This window comes from Myxine glutinosa, chromosome 13 (genome assembly GCF_964187855.1).
Source record: "Myxine glutinosa chromosome 13, kmMyxGlut1.1, whole genome shotgun sequence".
NCBI lineage: Eukaryota > Metazoa > Chordata > Myxini > Myxiniformes > Myxinidae > Myxine > Myxine glutinosa.
The window spans coordinates 29995265-30007751 of NC_136273.1; the positions used below are offsets into that span (position 1 = coordinate 29995265).

The 12487-nt window shown below is 46.7% G+C and overlaps 1 protein-coding gene across 1 annotated transcript in view; it reads left to right on the top strand.

Annotated features, from left to right (window-relative positions):
• The first annotated feature begins 1991 nt into the window (after positions 1-1991).
• The window catches only part of LOC137438776 (uncharacterized), a 77399-nt gene continuing 66903 nt past the window's right edge, over positions 1992-12487 (top strand). The window contains exons 1-2 of the mRNA XM_068134121.2: positions 1992-2424; positions 11894-11975. Of these exons, the coding sequence (XP_067990222.2) occupies positions 2322-2424; positions 11894-11975 (185 nt within the window). The 5' untranslated portion in view covers positions 1992-2321. The remainder of the gene's footprint in view (positions 2425-11893; positions 11976-12487) is intronic.

Genomic DNA, 12487 nt, shown 5'->3' on the forward strand with positions numbered 1-12487 from the left:
CCTATTTTACTCCAGGGGGTCCCAGGATTACCCACCCAAAATTTCGTTCCGATGGGTTCAGCCGTTTTTGCGGTACCAGGGATCAGACGGACAGACAGACAGACAGACAGACATTTGGTGAATTATAGTAATATACGGAGAAGGCAAATTAATAATTGTCAAATGGTGAGAAGGTTAAAGTTCAGCATCACCTAAAATCAGCAATTTTCATCCAATGGACCTGAAATATCAATTTACCATTTGAGTTTTGTCATGAAATTTTGATCAAAGCTTAAATAGGAGAACTAGCGTGACTCGGTGCGCTCCACCACACATCGTTTCAGAAGGGTAGGCAGCTTTGACCATTTTGGTGTCTTTTGGGTCTTCATGGTGTTTTGGGTCTTCAGGGTCATTTGGGTCTTCAGGGTCATTTGGGTCTTCAGGGTCTTTTGGATCCTCTGGGCGTTTAAGGGTATTTTGGGTCATTGAGGTGTTTTGGGTCTTCGGTATGTTCAGAGGCTTTTGGGTCTAAAAGGGTCTTTTGTTTCCTCTGGGTCTTTAAAGTGTCTGCGGTGTTTTGGTTATTTGGGGGTATTTAAGGGTCTTTTGGGTCAAAAGGGTATTTAAGCTCTTTGGGGTCTTCAGGGTGTTTTGGGTCTTCAATGTGTTTTGGGTCTTCGGGTGTTTTGGGTCTTCGGGGTGTGTTGGGTCTTCGGGGTGTTTTGGGTCTTCAGTGTCTTTTGGATCCTCTGGGCCTTTAAGGGTATTTTAGGTCTTTGAGGTGTTTTGGGTCTTCGTTGTCTTCAGAGGCTTTTGGGTCGAAAAGGGTCTTTTGTTTCCTCTGGGTCTTTAAGAGTCTTTGGGGGTGTTTTGGTTATTTGGGGGTATTTAAGGGTCTTTTGGGTCTAAAGGGTCTTTGGAGTCTTCAGGGTGTTTTGGGTCTTCGGGGTGTTTTGGGTCTCCGGGGTGTTTTGGGTCTCCGGGGTGTTTTGGGTCTCCGGGGTGTTTTGGGTCTCCGGGGTGTTTTGGGTCTCCGGGGTGTTTTGGGTCTCCGGGGTGTTTTGGGTCTCCGGGGTGTTTTGGGTCTTCGGGGTGTTTTGGGTTTCGGGGTGTTTTGGGTCTTCGGGGTGTTTTGGGTCTTCGGGGTGTTTTGGGTCTTCGGGGTGTTTTGGGTCTTCGGGGGTGTTTTGGGTCTTCAGGGGGGGTTTTGGGTCTTCGGGGTGTTTTGAGTCTTCGGGGTGTTTTGGGTCTTCGGGGTGTTTTGAGTCTTCGGGGTGTTTTGGGTCTTCGGGGTGTTGTGGGTTTTTGGGTATTCAGGGTCTTTTTGAGCCTCAGGGCCTTGACGGGTATTTTGGGTCGTTGGGGTATTTTTGGGTCTTCAAGGGTCTTGGTGGTCTGAAGGGTCTTGGGGGAATTAAAGGGTCGTTAAAGGTCAGAGGGGTGTCAGCAGTGTTAACGCAATTAAGAGGGTTAATTAAGAGGGTGGTTATTTTTTTGAAGAACAAGAAGACGTTATCGTCGCACATAAACATAACGACATACATAACCATATACGTTTGCTCTATTATAATAAGATATGGAGAAGGCAAATCAATAATTTCGTTGAAAAGGTCAGCGTCACATCAAATCGTCAATTTTCATCCGATTGACCTGAAATTTGAACAATTTGCATATTGGGTCAGTCAATTGGTTCACCAATCAAAAGCTACAAGCAAATTGGTTTTCAAATCAAAAGGTCAAAGGTCAAGGCTGCATAAAATCATCAATTTTCATTTTGTGAATGGAGGTTATGTTTTCACCCCTGTCTGTCTGTGAACAAGATGTCTCAAAAACCTGTGGACGGATTCAGACGATATTTGGCGGCGAGGTAGCTGTCGGTCTAGTCTTTAAACCGTTTTCGTTATTTTAAGCGAACGGAAGAAGAAGACGTCTGATTACAAATATGCTGACCTATCACGACAAGTCATTTTGTGTCGTCGGTTCAGCTTTTATTAACACGAGGTTGAAATGTAATCTTCATCTCGATTGTCGGAGGATTTGCTGACGCGACCAAAATGGGCTTCGTTCTGATCCGTGAGCCAAAGCAACGCAACTGATGCGATCAAAGTTAACGGATAACAGACTTTTTGTTTAAATAAGGGTTGTTCGGTGCTCGCTTCTTGCTCACCCTCTTTCTCCTTCCTTCAGTCAGCCATCACCTACCTCCCCATCTCCGGTCTCCCCCTCACCCTCCACTTCTGTTCTGGGCTCTGGCGCCGATTTATTAATTTAAATATTTAGTTCCATTTCTTTTTTCTTGTTCTTTTTTCACTTACGACTTCTTTATCTTGTGGGGACACCGCATGAGGCGAGCAATCATGCGGGGAATGTTATTATTACCGCTTGCGCTTCTCGTGGTCGGTTCGAGTGCTGATCACCACGGTCCGAGCCATCAACCTGGATTCGGTACGTATACACCGCCTCAAACTGTATTGAATTATTAAAGCGTTTTTAAAAATGATCTTTTGCGTGCATGTTTCATTGGCGCTGGAACATTTAATTTCACCTTTAACACGATCGATCCTTTACTCGTGAGATTATAGTATATGCATCCAAGGTATTGCGGGAGCGGGAGATGGCGGGAACATGGAAGCGTATTGTTAACCGATAAAACGGGTCATTGGAGTCGGGACAGGTAGTGTCTGCTATACCGGAGGATAAGGTAATGCATGGGGTATTGTTGGAGCGTGTGACACAGGAGAGAAGGGTCCAGCCGTCTCGGGGTGGTGAGATATGCAGCGATGAGGTAAGCAGACAAGACAATGCCAGGCAGGTAAAGATCATTATTTGGGTGTCTGACAAGGACAAATAGATTCGATTTTGGTGAAGATCTGAATGTGTATTCGGATATGATAATTATTTAATTTTTTAAGTGGTTCTTCACCATTGGGAGATCGGGCCAAAAACCAACATGTAGCAGGATGTCTCAAAAAGTTGTGGATGGATTTGGACGAAATTTGGTGGACCGATTGAGTGAGTGACAAGGACTAATCGTTTCGATTTTGGTGAAGATTTGAATATGGATTCGGTTACAATAATTATTTAAATTTTAAGTGATTCTTCACCATTGAGAGATCGGTTAAAAAGCGAAATATAACATGATATTTATAAAAGTTATGGACGAGTTATGAATAAACTTTTTGGATGAGTTGGTTTGGTGACAAGAACAAGCCGATTCGATTTTGGTTCAGGTCCGAATCCAGATCCGGCCTCAGTGGATACAAAACGTAAACTGTTCACCAGGTGGAGGTATGCTCTCTCCCGAGTGCCGTTATAGTTAAGTAGTTTCGGTTGCATAGCCAGGTGGCCAACACCCAATATTAGGGTGAATCGTTCACATTGTGATACAAGCATGAAATTTGGCACTGATGTTCTTATATAGTACTCCCTAAATCCAGTCGATTAGCCAACTCGAAAATTCAACATGGCGGCCATATGGTTTCAAAATGGCCGCCCAAATGGCACAAATCTGGATTTATCTGGAACTGGAAGTCGTGTGGACGAGTTCTGCGATGTTTGGCTTGGTGGGCGTTATGGCCTTTCCTCCTGTGTTGAAGTCCCTTGTATTTACTTCTGAAGTACTACACTTAATTTTTATATTGTTTACCGCGTTGAGCTACGATCATGCAGAATTCATTTGTGAAGAGATAATAAAAAGACAACAGTAAAAAAAATTGTAAATTATAAATTGATGATTCATTTATATAAAATAAAAAGCCTTAATCATAAAAAACGTTACATGAGTCAACAGGTTAATTTTTTTTTAATGTTAGTTTTTGTGCAGTGTATGAGGAAAAAACCAGTTTCATTTAATTCTAAAGCTATTTCAAACATTATGATGTTTAATTTCAGCATTTCTCATTTGCAGATATATTAATTAAACAAGAATGTATCAATTGAATGCAGGTTTATTAGCAACAACGATGAACAATCAATCTGCAAGACAAAGAAAGCGATGGTAGATATTAGAATAAGATAATAGATACAGAATATGCAAATAACAATGCGCAGTATTACACAAGATGAGAACGCAATAGAGAACAGCACCATACAAGAGTTGTCTATCTCCCTTTCCCAAAAACGTTCAATTGTGACACAGAATAGAACGAAAACTGGAGACCGAGAAAAAGGATCACATGAGTTTATAATTGATATTCTTCTGAATTGAATCGGGCTGGTGGTTTGATAATTCGCTTCGGGCGGCCCGTCACCACCCGATCAATCGTCGGAGTCCTCCGAGGGCAGTTCGTAATTTCCTGGTCCATTGTGGGAGTCTCCGGTGGGTGGTTCACTATCGCCCTGTCCGACGCCGGAGTCCCCTCCAGCTGGTCCATCATCACCCGAACCGTCAAGGGGGCAGAAATAGGCAGTGACCGTGGAGGTGTGGCGGTGGTCTGCACATGTGGTTGGTTAGCGACTCTCGCGGGTGGTGTCATCGCGGTGGTGGAGCGGAGTGTCTGTGATGGTAAGCCCGGCGCAATGACATGTTGGGGTTCACCCTTCTGGGGAGTGGTAACAGGATTGAGACAGACTCTTGGAGCGGCGATGGCTTGGGTACCAGACATTAAGTATTTCGGTACGATTGGCATAACACTTGGCATAACGGTTGGCAGCATGCCACTTTTGCCAGTCGTAGTGGGAGTTGTCATGCTGAAAGGCGTAAAACGTCGCAGGAACTTACGATTCCGGAGAGTGATTCTTCCGGAGCCATCCACCTTGACAACGTATTGATCGAATTGTTTTACCTCAATCACGGTTCCGGTCCGGTCCCATTTTCGTGGTTCCAGGCCGGTCTGGTTCTGGATCCGGACATGGTCCCCGACGGCCAGTGGAGGTAGTTTTGTCGTGTGTTCAGAGAGTCTTTCGATCTCCCTGGCATGCCGAATGCGCAAAGCTTCCTCACGATTGTTGCGTGTTTCCCGCCAGGTGTCCGATGGCAAGTATCTGCCTGGGATGATGGGTATGAAGTCCTTGACTGGCCTCTTGAAGATGATCATGGCTGGAGACAACCTAGTGTCCTGATCCGGTGCATTCCGGTACTGGAGTATTGCACGTTGGAACCGATCAGTGTCTAGTTCACCATTGGAACCAGTGTTATCGGTGATCATTCTTTTCGATGTTTTGACTGCGATCTCGGCACGACAGTTGCTGTGTGGGAAGGCAGTGGATGACAACCGATGGTTAACGCCCCACCGACGCAAGAAGTCTTGGGTGTCATGTGCCGTGAATTCTGGCCCACAGTCAGATGCCAATTCGTCGGGGATACCATAAGTGGCGAAGTTCGACCGCAGACATTTCACTAGGCCTTGTGCCCCGCCAGTTGTTAGCTGAATGATTGGCCAATTAGAGTAACGATCAACGGTGACCAAATAACTCCGACCCTTGTGATGAAAGTAATCTGAACAAACGTACTGGAAAGGGTAGGCAGGTTCAGCTGAGGCTGTAGGTGGAGCGCTTGGTTGCGATGGGGCCATCCGATTGCAGTGTGAGCAGCGATTGCGCATCTCATGAATCTGGGGAGTGATTCCAGGCCAAAAGATCGAGCTGCTGGCCCGGGTGGTCATAGCCGTGACTCCTTGGTGAGCAGCATGAAGATTCTCAAGGACGAGCTTCCGTAGCTTCGGTGGGATGATAATCCTCCCCTTGTAGACCACTATGCCATCAATAGTGTAGAGGTGTTCACGGAAGGGAAAGTATTCCAAAATGGACACAGGGAAATCGTCCCGACTGGCAGGTAGACCCTGCTCAATAGAATTGAGTAACTGCAGCATCTGAGTGTCACTTGCTGTTTCGTCCCGAACATCGTCCCAAGTGACGGACCGCACAGAATCGAGTGTCTTGATGGCTGCCATAGAAATAGCCATTTCCATGCCAGTGTCGTCATCTGTGGTCCACAGCCCAGTCAAGGTGTGCTGTCTTAGTGTAGTCGATGTGGCCACATCCATAATGGAGGAAATGTCATCCACCAGTGGCAGTCGTTCCGATGGTCTGGCACCCGACGGATGTCGTGAAATCGCATCTGGTACGCAGTGACGTTTTCCCGGGATGTGGATAATTCGGAAACGATATGCTAGGGTCCTTTCTTTCAAGTTGGCAAGCCGCGTGTTATGGATGTCCTCTAATCGTCTGTCACCAAGAAGCTTGATTAAGGGCTTGTGATCGACGGCAATAATCAGGTTCTTGCATCCCAACACAAAATACTTTACTTTTTCCAGGCTGTCCGCCACTGCTAGAGTTTCACCCTCTATCGGAGCATAGCGCGACTCTGCTGCATGGGTGAAGCGGCCTCCAGCAAGGGTGATTTTCCAGCCATCGGGGCAGCACTGTGGGGTTTCACCAGGGCATCTGCAGTGTTTTTGGAGGAGCCAGAAGCCAATCCCATCCTTCGACCAGTCAGTTGCGAGACATGTTGTCCGTTCCTTGTCAAAGATCTGGACCCCATTTGCGACTTCAGATATGATGAGTCGTTTTGATTCTTCGAATAGGGATTGTAGTGTTGCATCCCAGTAGAAGGGGGTGTATGGTTTTAGGAGGTCCCGAAAAGGTCGCATCCTCTCGGTCATGCTGAAGCAGTATGTTACCTGATTGACTAGCCCAAACCAGGAGCGAATGTCAGTAATTGTTTTTGGTGTGGGGAAGTCCTGTATCGCTTGGAGATACCTTTGGCATGGTCGTACACTGTCCATGGTGATCTCGAATCCAGCGAATTCGACCGTGTCCTGACCAAAATGGAATTTCGTCAGATTTTGCGTAATCCCATTACGGCCGCACAGGTCGAGCCAGTTGCATGTCTGAAAAAAGCTCTCTTCCAATGTGTCGCTCCACATGATGGTATCATCAATACATTTGGACTTGTTTTTGAAGTCCGATACAATTTCGTCAAATCGTCTGGAGTATCCATCACCTGAAGCGATGTAACCTTGGGGAGTGGTGCAGTAACGGTATCGGCCCCATGGTGTGATGAACGTTGTCAGATGGCGGTCACATTCTCTGATTGGAACGCTGTGATAGCCATTCCAGGCGTCTGTTACCGTCTTTTTGGTGTTATGTGGCACCGCCATTGCTTGATGGAAGGGTGACTGGGTGTGGTGGGTCTCACGTGTGCAGTGCGCATTCAGTGGTTGCAGATCAACTGTCCTCCGTGGGGTCCCATCCTTCTTTGGACAGACGACCATTCTGCTGCACCATGTCACTGGTTCACCAATTGGCACCGGTTCCAGAACCCCTAACCTGATGTCGCGATCGATACCAGCCTTGACTTCTGCCTGCCAGTGTAAGGGGACAGGCACTGGTGTGTGCACCGCTTTTGGTGTTGCCTCGGGGTCAACCATCAGTGTGAGAGGCGGACCTTCCATGTGGGGTAGTGGCTGGTGTTCGCAGACATTGAATGTGCTGCTTTTGTAGTACTCCAGTAGCCATTTCTCCAGCCTCTCTCGGTTCTCGTCAGTGGCCGGAAATGGGATAGATGTAGGCAGTGTAGGGGGAAGCGATCTTTCCGGGCAGTTACAATTTGCATCGATAACTGCTGCCACTGCAGCACCAACTGTGTTGGATTCGCCAATGGTTGGGAAGCTACTAGACACGAGGCCTAGATCGACGCATGCTTCACGACTGAGATACATGTTCCGTGTGTCAGGTGAGATGTAGCAGATTTGTCGGGTTCCAATAATGTCGCCATTGGCTGTGCGACCAGACAGGTGTAGGAGCATGGCGCCGATAATCCGGACCCTTCCACTGTTAACAGCATTCATCTTCAGGTTGACAGGTAACAGGTCTTCATTACGCAGCCCGAGTTTGTGGAAAATATTAAGTCCTGTGAGGCAGCTTTGACAGCCAGTGTCGGCCATGGCCTGGAGCCTGGCCGATTTTGGTCGGGATGACAGTGGCTGGCCGAAATGGTCATAAGATTCCTTATCGATCCGTGCTATGAGTTTTATGTACAGCTGTGGTTGAGACTTCTTCTTGGTCCAGCCAGAGAGGTGGTCAAATATATGGTGGTCGAGGTGTAGTGGAGTTGACAAGGTGGCCATGGCCCTTTTAATTTGCGGCTTCCAAATGGCCGTTTCTCGTTCCGTGACAGAGCAGAGGAGATCGTGGACCTGGCTGCTTTCTTCCACATCATGAGCATCCATTGATTTGTCCGTAGGTTTGTTGTCCGCCTTTTTCGTGCCTCCCCGGCAGACATGTGCAAAATGGCCGCGAGTGGCGCATTTACTGCATGTTTTCCCGTAGGCATTGCAGAATTGACGCCTTTGGTCGATGTTCGGCTGTTTGCCATGACCAGTTTTGCCGCAATAACTACAAATGGCCGCCTGCTTGTCGGTAGTGATCAGGGCTGTTTTGTTCTTCCAGTTTTTGTATTGGCTTGCGCCATGAGCGCCTTCACTATCGAGCAAGGCATTCTGGGAACGTTTCCCTGCTTCCTTGGCCTCGACGAAAATGAGAACTTCCTCCAAGCTCATGTTCTGATTTTGATCGCCGAGAATGTCCTGTTGTATATCTTGATCGGCGAGTCCCCGACATAGGACATCGCGAACCATGTCCTTGGTGTAGTTGACATCAGTAGGGGGATTGCATGAGCATACAACAGAAAACTTGCAGATCTCAGCTTGACCAGCCAGACGGGCTGCGTAGGTACGAATTGGTTCTTCTCGGTCCTGTCGCATGTTGTGGAGGTTTACGCGGGACACCATGGTATTCTCCTCTCGGACAGCAAGGGACCGAATGGCTTGTAGTATAGCTGCCTCGTCCTTGATTTCAATGCGTGGGTTGCTGCGGTGGAGGTCACGTCGTAGGTTATCATCACAACATTCAAGGAGTTGAACGCGAACATCATTGCCGATTATCTGGGTCGCTGCCTTGTAACCATCCCATCTTCTGGTGAAATATTGCCAATCTTCGCTGGTACCGCCGGTTTGGATACGAGGACGGCTGACTTTGTCCGGTTTGGCTGGTGCAATGGACGTGTGAGTCATGGCGTGGATGGAGAGCTGGATAGCAGCAACGGCATTGTCAGTGCTGTCAGTAACGTAGACACAGCTCGGGAAGGGGCAGACTGCAGCAGGCATCTTCAGATGAGTTGATTGTTCATAAACAAGAATGTATCAATTGAATGCAGGTTTATTAGCAACAACGATGAACAATCAATCTGCAAGACAAAGAAAGCGATGGTAGATATTAGAATAAGATAATAGATACAGAATATGCAAATAACAATGCGCAGTATTACACAAGATGAGAACGCAATAGAGAACAGCACCATACAAGAGTTGTCTATTAATGATGGAGATTAAAAGGTGATTATTAAATAAGGTCTTATAATAAACCTGGTGGCGCAATTAGCACGAGTGAAGTCGATTTGAAGTGCTCCGGCGGCCATCTTACCCTGCCGATATTTCTGACGCGCTTTATCCAAGCTTCGTTCCTGAAATCTTTGCTTTCGTCAATTCTGCGATTTCGTGCGATTTTCCTCGGAAAAATCACAATTTCCTCGGTGTGCAGCATTTGGTTGCACGAATTCGCCTCTGGCCGAAACCTCAAAAATCCTCGAAACCGCCTTTCCGTCGGCGGTATGTTAATAAAAAAAAGTCGACGATTATGAACCATCAGGCCCGGATTAACAATGGTGGACGAGGATACCATGTTAATTAGTTAATACCATCCAGGCGTCCCGTCTGCAAGTAATAGTTGGTCGGAAGTTAAAGGTCCCATGGTGTCCTTCGTGACGAAGAGGCGTGCACCCTCGTCACGAAGGACACCGTGGGATCTTTCACGTCCACCAACTATTACTGGCAGAACGGGACACCAGGATGGTATTAACATGGTATTCCAACATGGGAGCAAAACATCGTCAGCCTTGTGCTCAGTTTGGAACCCTAAATGAAGAAAAAGAAGACCACTCGTTTGCATCTTCAGATGCATATGCATGGCAGCCGAAGCAGTTTCCTTGTCTGGTGGGCACAATCCTGAACAGATCGCCACTCTGACGCAGGTACTCAAATGGCTCATTCATCCATGTAAGCAGGTGCTCATTTTGCCGACCTGGGAAGGATGACAGGCAGAGTCAACCCAGCTGGTGTTCATTCAACAGAATGACAGGCCTCAACTCAGGACCCTGATATCTCAAGCCAGCCACCTTAACCGTCCTTAAACAACGCGACTGTTCCAGATCGTTACCCCATTCCACACATTCAAGATTGCATTGCTATATACACTCCACGGGGTGACAATAATCTCGAAGGTCGACCTCGTTCGTGCGTACCATCAGAATCCCGTGGATCGACACCCCCCCCCCCCCCCCAACATTCCCCCTTCCCATGCCTCTTCCCCCCAAGCCCTCTCCTTCCCACAGATCTCCCGATGTCCCTGCTCTCAAATGTTGTACTTGTGTGCTTCCCTCTCTCTCCCCATCTTGTCTCCCGCTCCCTTTATTGTATGTTTTTTTTTGTGTCAGTTTTTTTTTTTTGCCATTAATGTCGGCTCTTACACGAGCCTAGATCTTGTATACAAAAAAAAAGAAGAAAAAAAAGGAAGCATTTTTTCCACTTCTCAGAGGTCAGGCAATTCTCTGTCATGACACCACAAACCTTTAACTTTCGCTCTGTCCACCCATTCGGACGCTCTCGCTCCTCGTACACTTCACCAACTCAATTGTATCTCGCAATTCACCACCGACATCCTGCACATCAAAGGACAACGCGCCTTTGGGCCAAGCAATGTCTTCAATGCAAACACTACAAAATCCAACATCATACTGTCACACTGTTTGGTAGTTTTTCAACACCAGATGTGCGTTTCGAGAGGGTCCACCTGGATATTGTCAGTCTCCTACCACCATCACATGGGCATCGCTATTTGCTGACTTGTATTGACCATTTCACCCACTGGCTGGAGGCTACACCAACAGCTGACATCACCACACTTACCATTGCCAGGGCTTTTGTCCACACCTGGAGTGCACGTTTTGGTGTTCCATCAACCATCACTAGGGATCGTGGTGGCCAGTTTGAATTGACTCTATTCCGCGAGTTGAATCAACTTCTGGGTACCAACCGTGTGCGAACTACCAATTACCATCCATACGCGAATGGCATGGTGGAGCGTTTCCACCGCCAACTCAAATCTTTCCTGAAAGCACATGACAACTCCATGCACTGGAAAGACGTCGTACCTATGGTCTCGCTTGGTCCGCGTGCGGCTCTGAAAGATGACCTTGGATGCTCCACTGCAGAGCTAGTGTACGGTGCAATGCTTCATCTCCCAGAATAATTTTTCTCAGTGTCCGATGACACCTTGCCCAATGCCAGCAACTGTGCCAACCACCTTCATACGGCAATGCGGGGCCTCCGGGTGACACTAACACATACGCCTTCGGCACAGGCCATTGCCACCATAATATCGTTCTATGGCTGTATATACGCAAGTACCTTGATGGGCCCAGGCTGGCCCAGTGGTAGATTGTATTTATTTAAGATATCTTCAATGAGCAGATTTTTTTTCTTGAGTTTCATTATTTTAGTTATTCAACATATATGAGGTATTAATTTGTGAAATGTGTATTTTATTTTCATGAACCATCTTTTTCTAATGATGCTTTCTATGAGCTTTGACATATTTGTTTGACAGCATGTTTGTTGTTTGTCAGGAATTAGACAGACATCTAGATGCACTGAAGATAGAGGTGTATAGGGATATTGGCAGGACATAGAGGTTGCTTTTGTTTGGATGGGTTATGGTATCTGGTGTTAGTATAGTGCAGCTGCTCAAGGCATGATGGGCTGAATGGTCTCCTCCAGGCCGAAAGTTCCTTTTGTATACTTGTATATATCGTTGTAGCATTACAAAATAACTGACCTCTCATAAACCTTCATTTCAGACTTTATACTGCATAGTGCACCAGAAAAAGAACATATCTGCCACTGGCTGAAAATGCTGGGAAAGGAGACCTTGATGAACAGGTGGGAATTATCATTTTATTTGCTTCATCACTGTTATTCATCATTAATCATAGTGTGTGTGCGTGTGCATGTAAGACCTGTATGCCCTCCCAAATTCAGTTGACCACTGGACGGAATGAATTGAAATCTTGAGGTTGTACTTCGACTGTGTCCTGGAAGGGTTTTGTCATTTAAAAAAAATCATAATTGTGTGGATTCTGGAGGGGATAGGATGTGCGATGAAAATTCTTTACGTAAATGTGTATCGTGTAGCGCTGCTCAACAACTCAATAGCTCAGCCTGAGGATGAGTCCCCAACCACACCTGTTCAACACTGTCAGGTAAGTTGATATTTCAACATTCTAGATAGGATGGCAGGTGAAATCAAAGCTCGAGCTGAGGGTATGTAATAAGATTTCAAGCTGTTTGGATTTGTGTATCCAGACTGGACATCAAAACTGTCTTCTGAAGAAATTGAGCAATTTTGAATGAACTTTCATGTGAACTTGTGGCAGCCACTGATCTCATTTCAG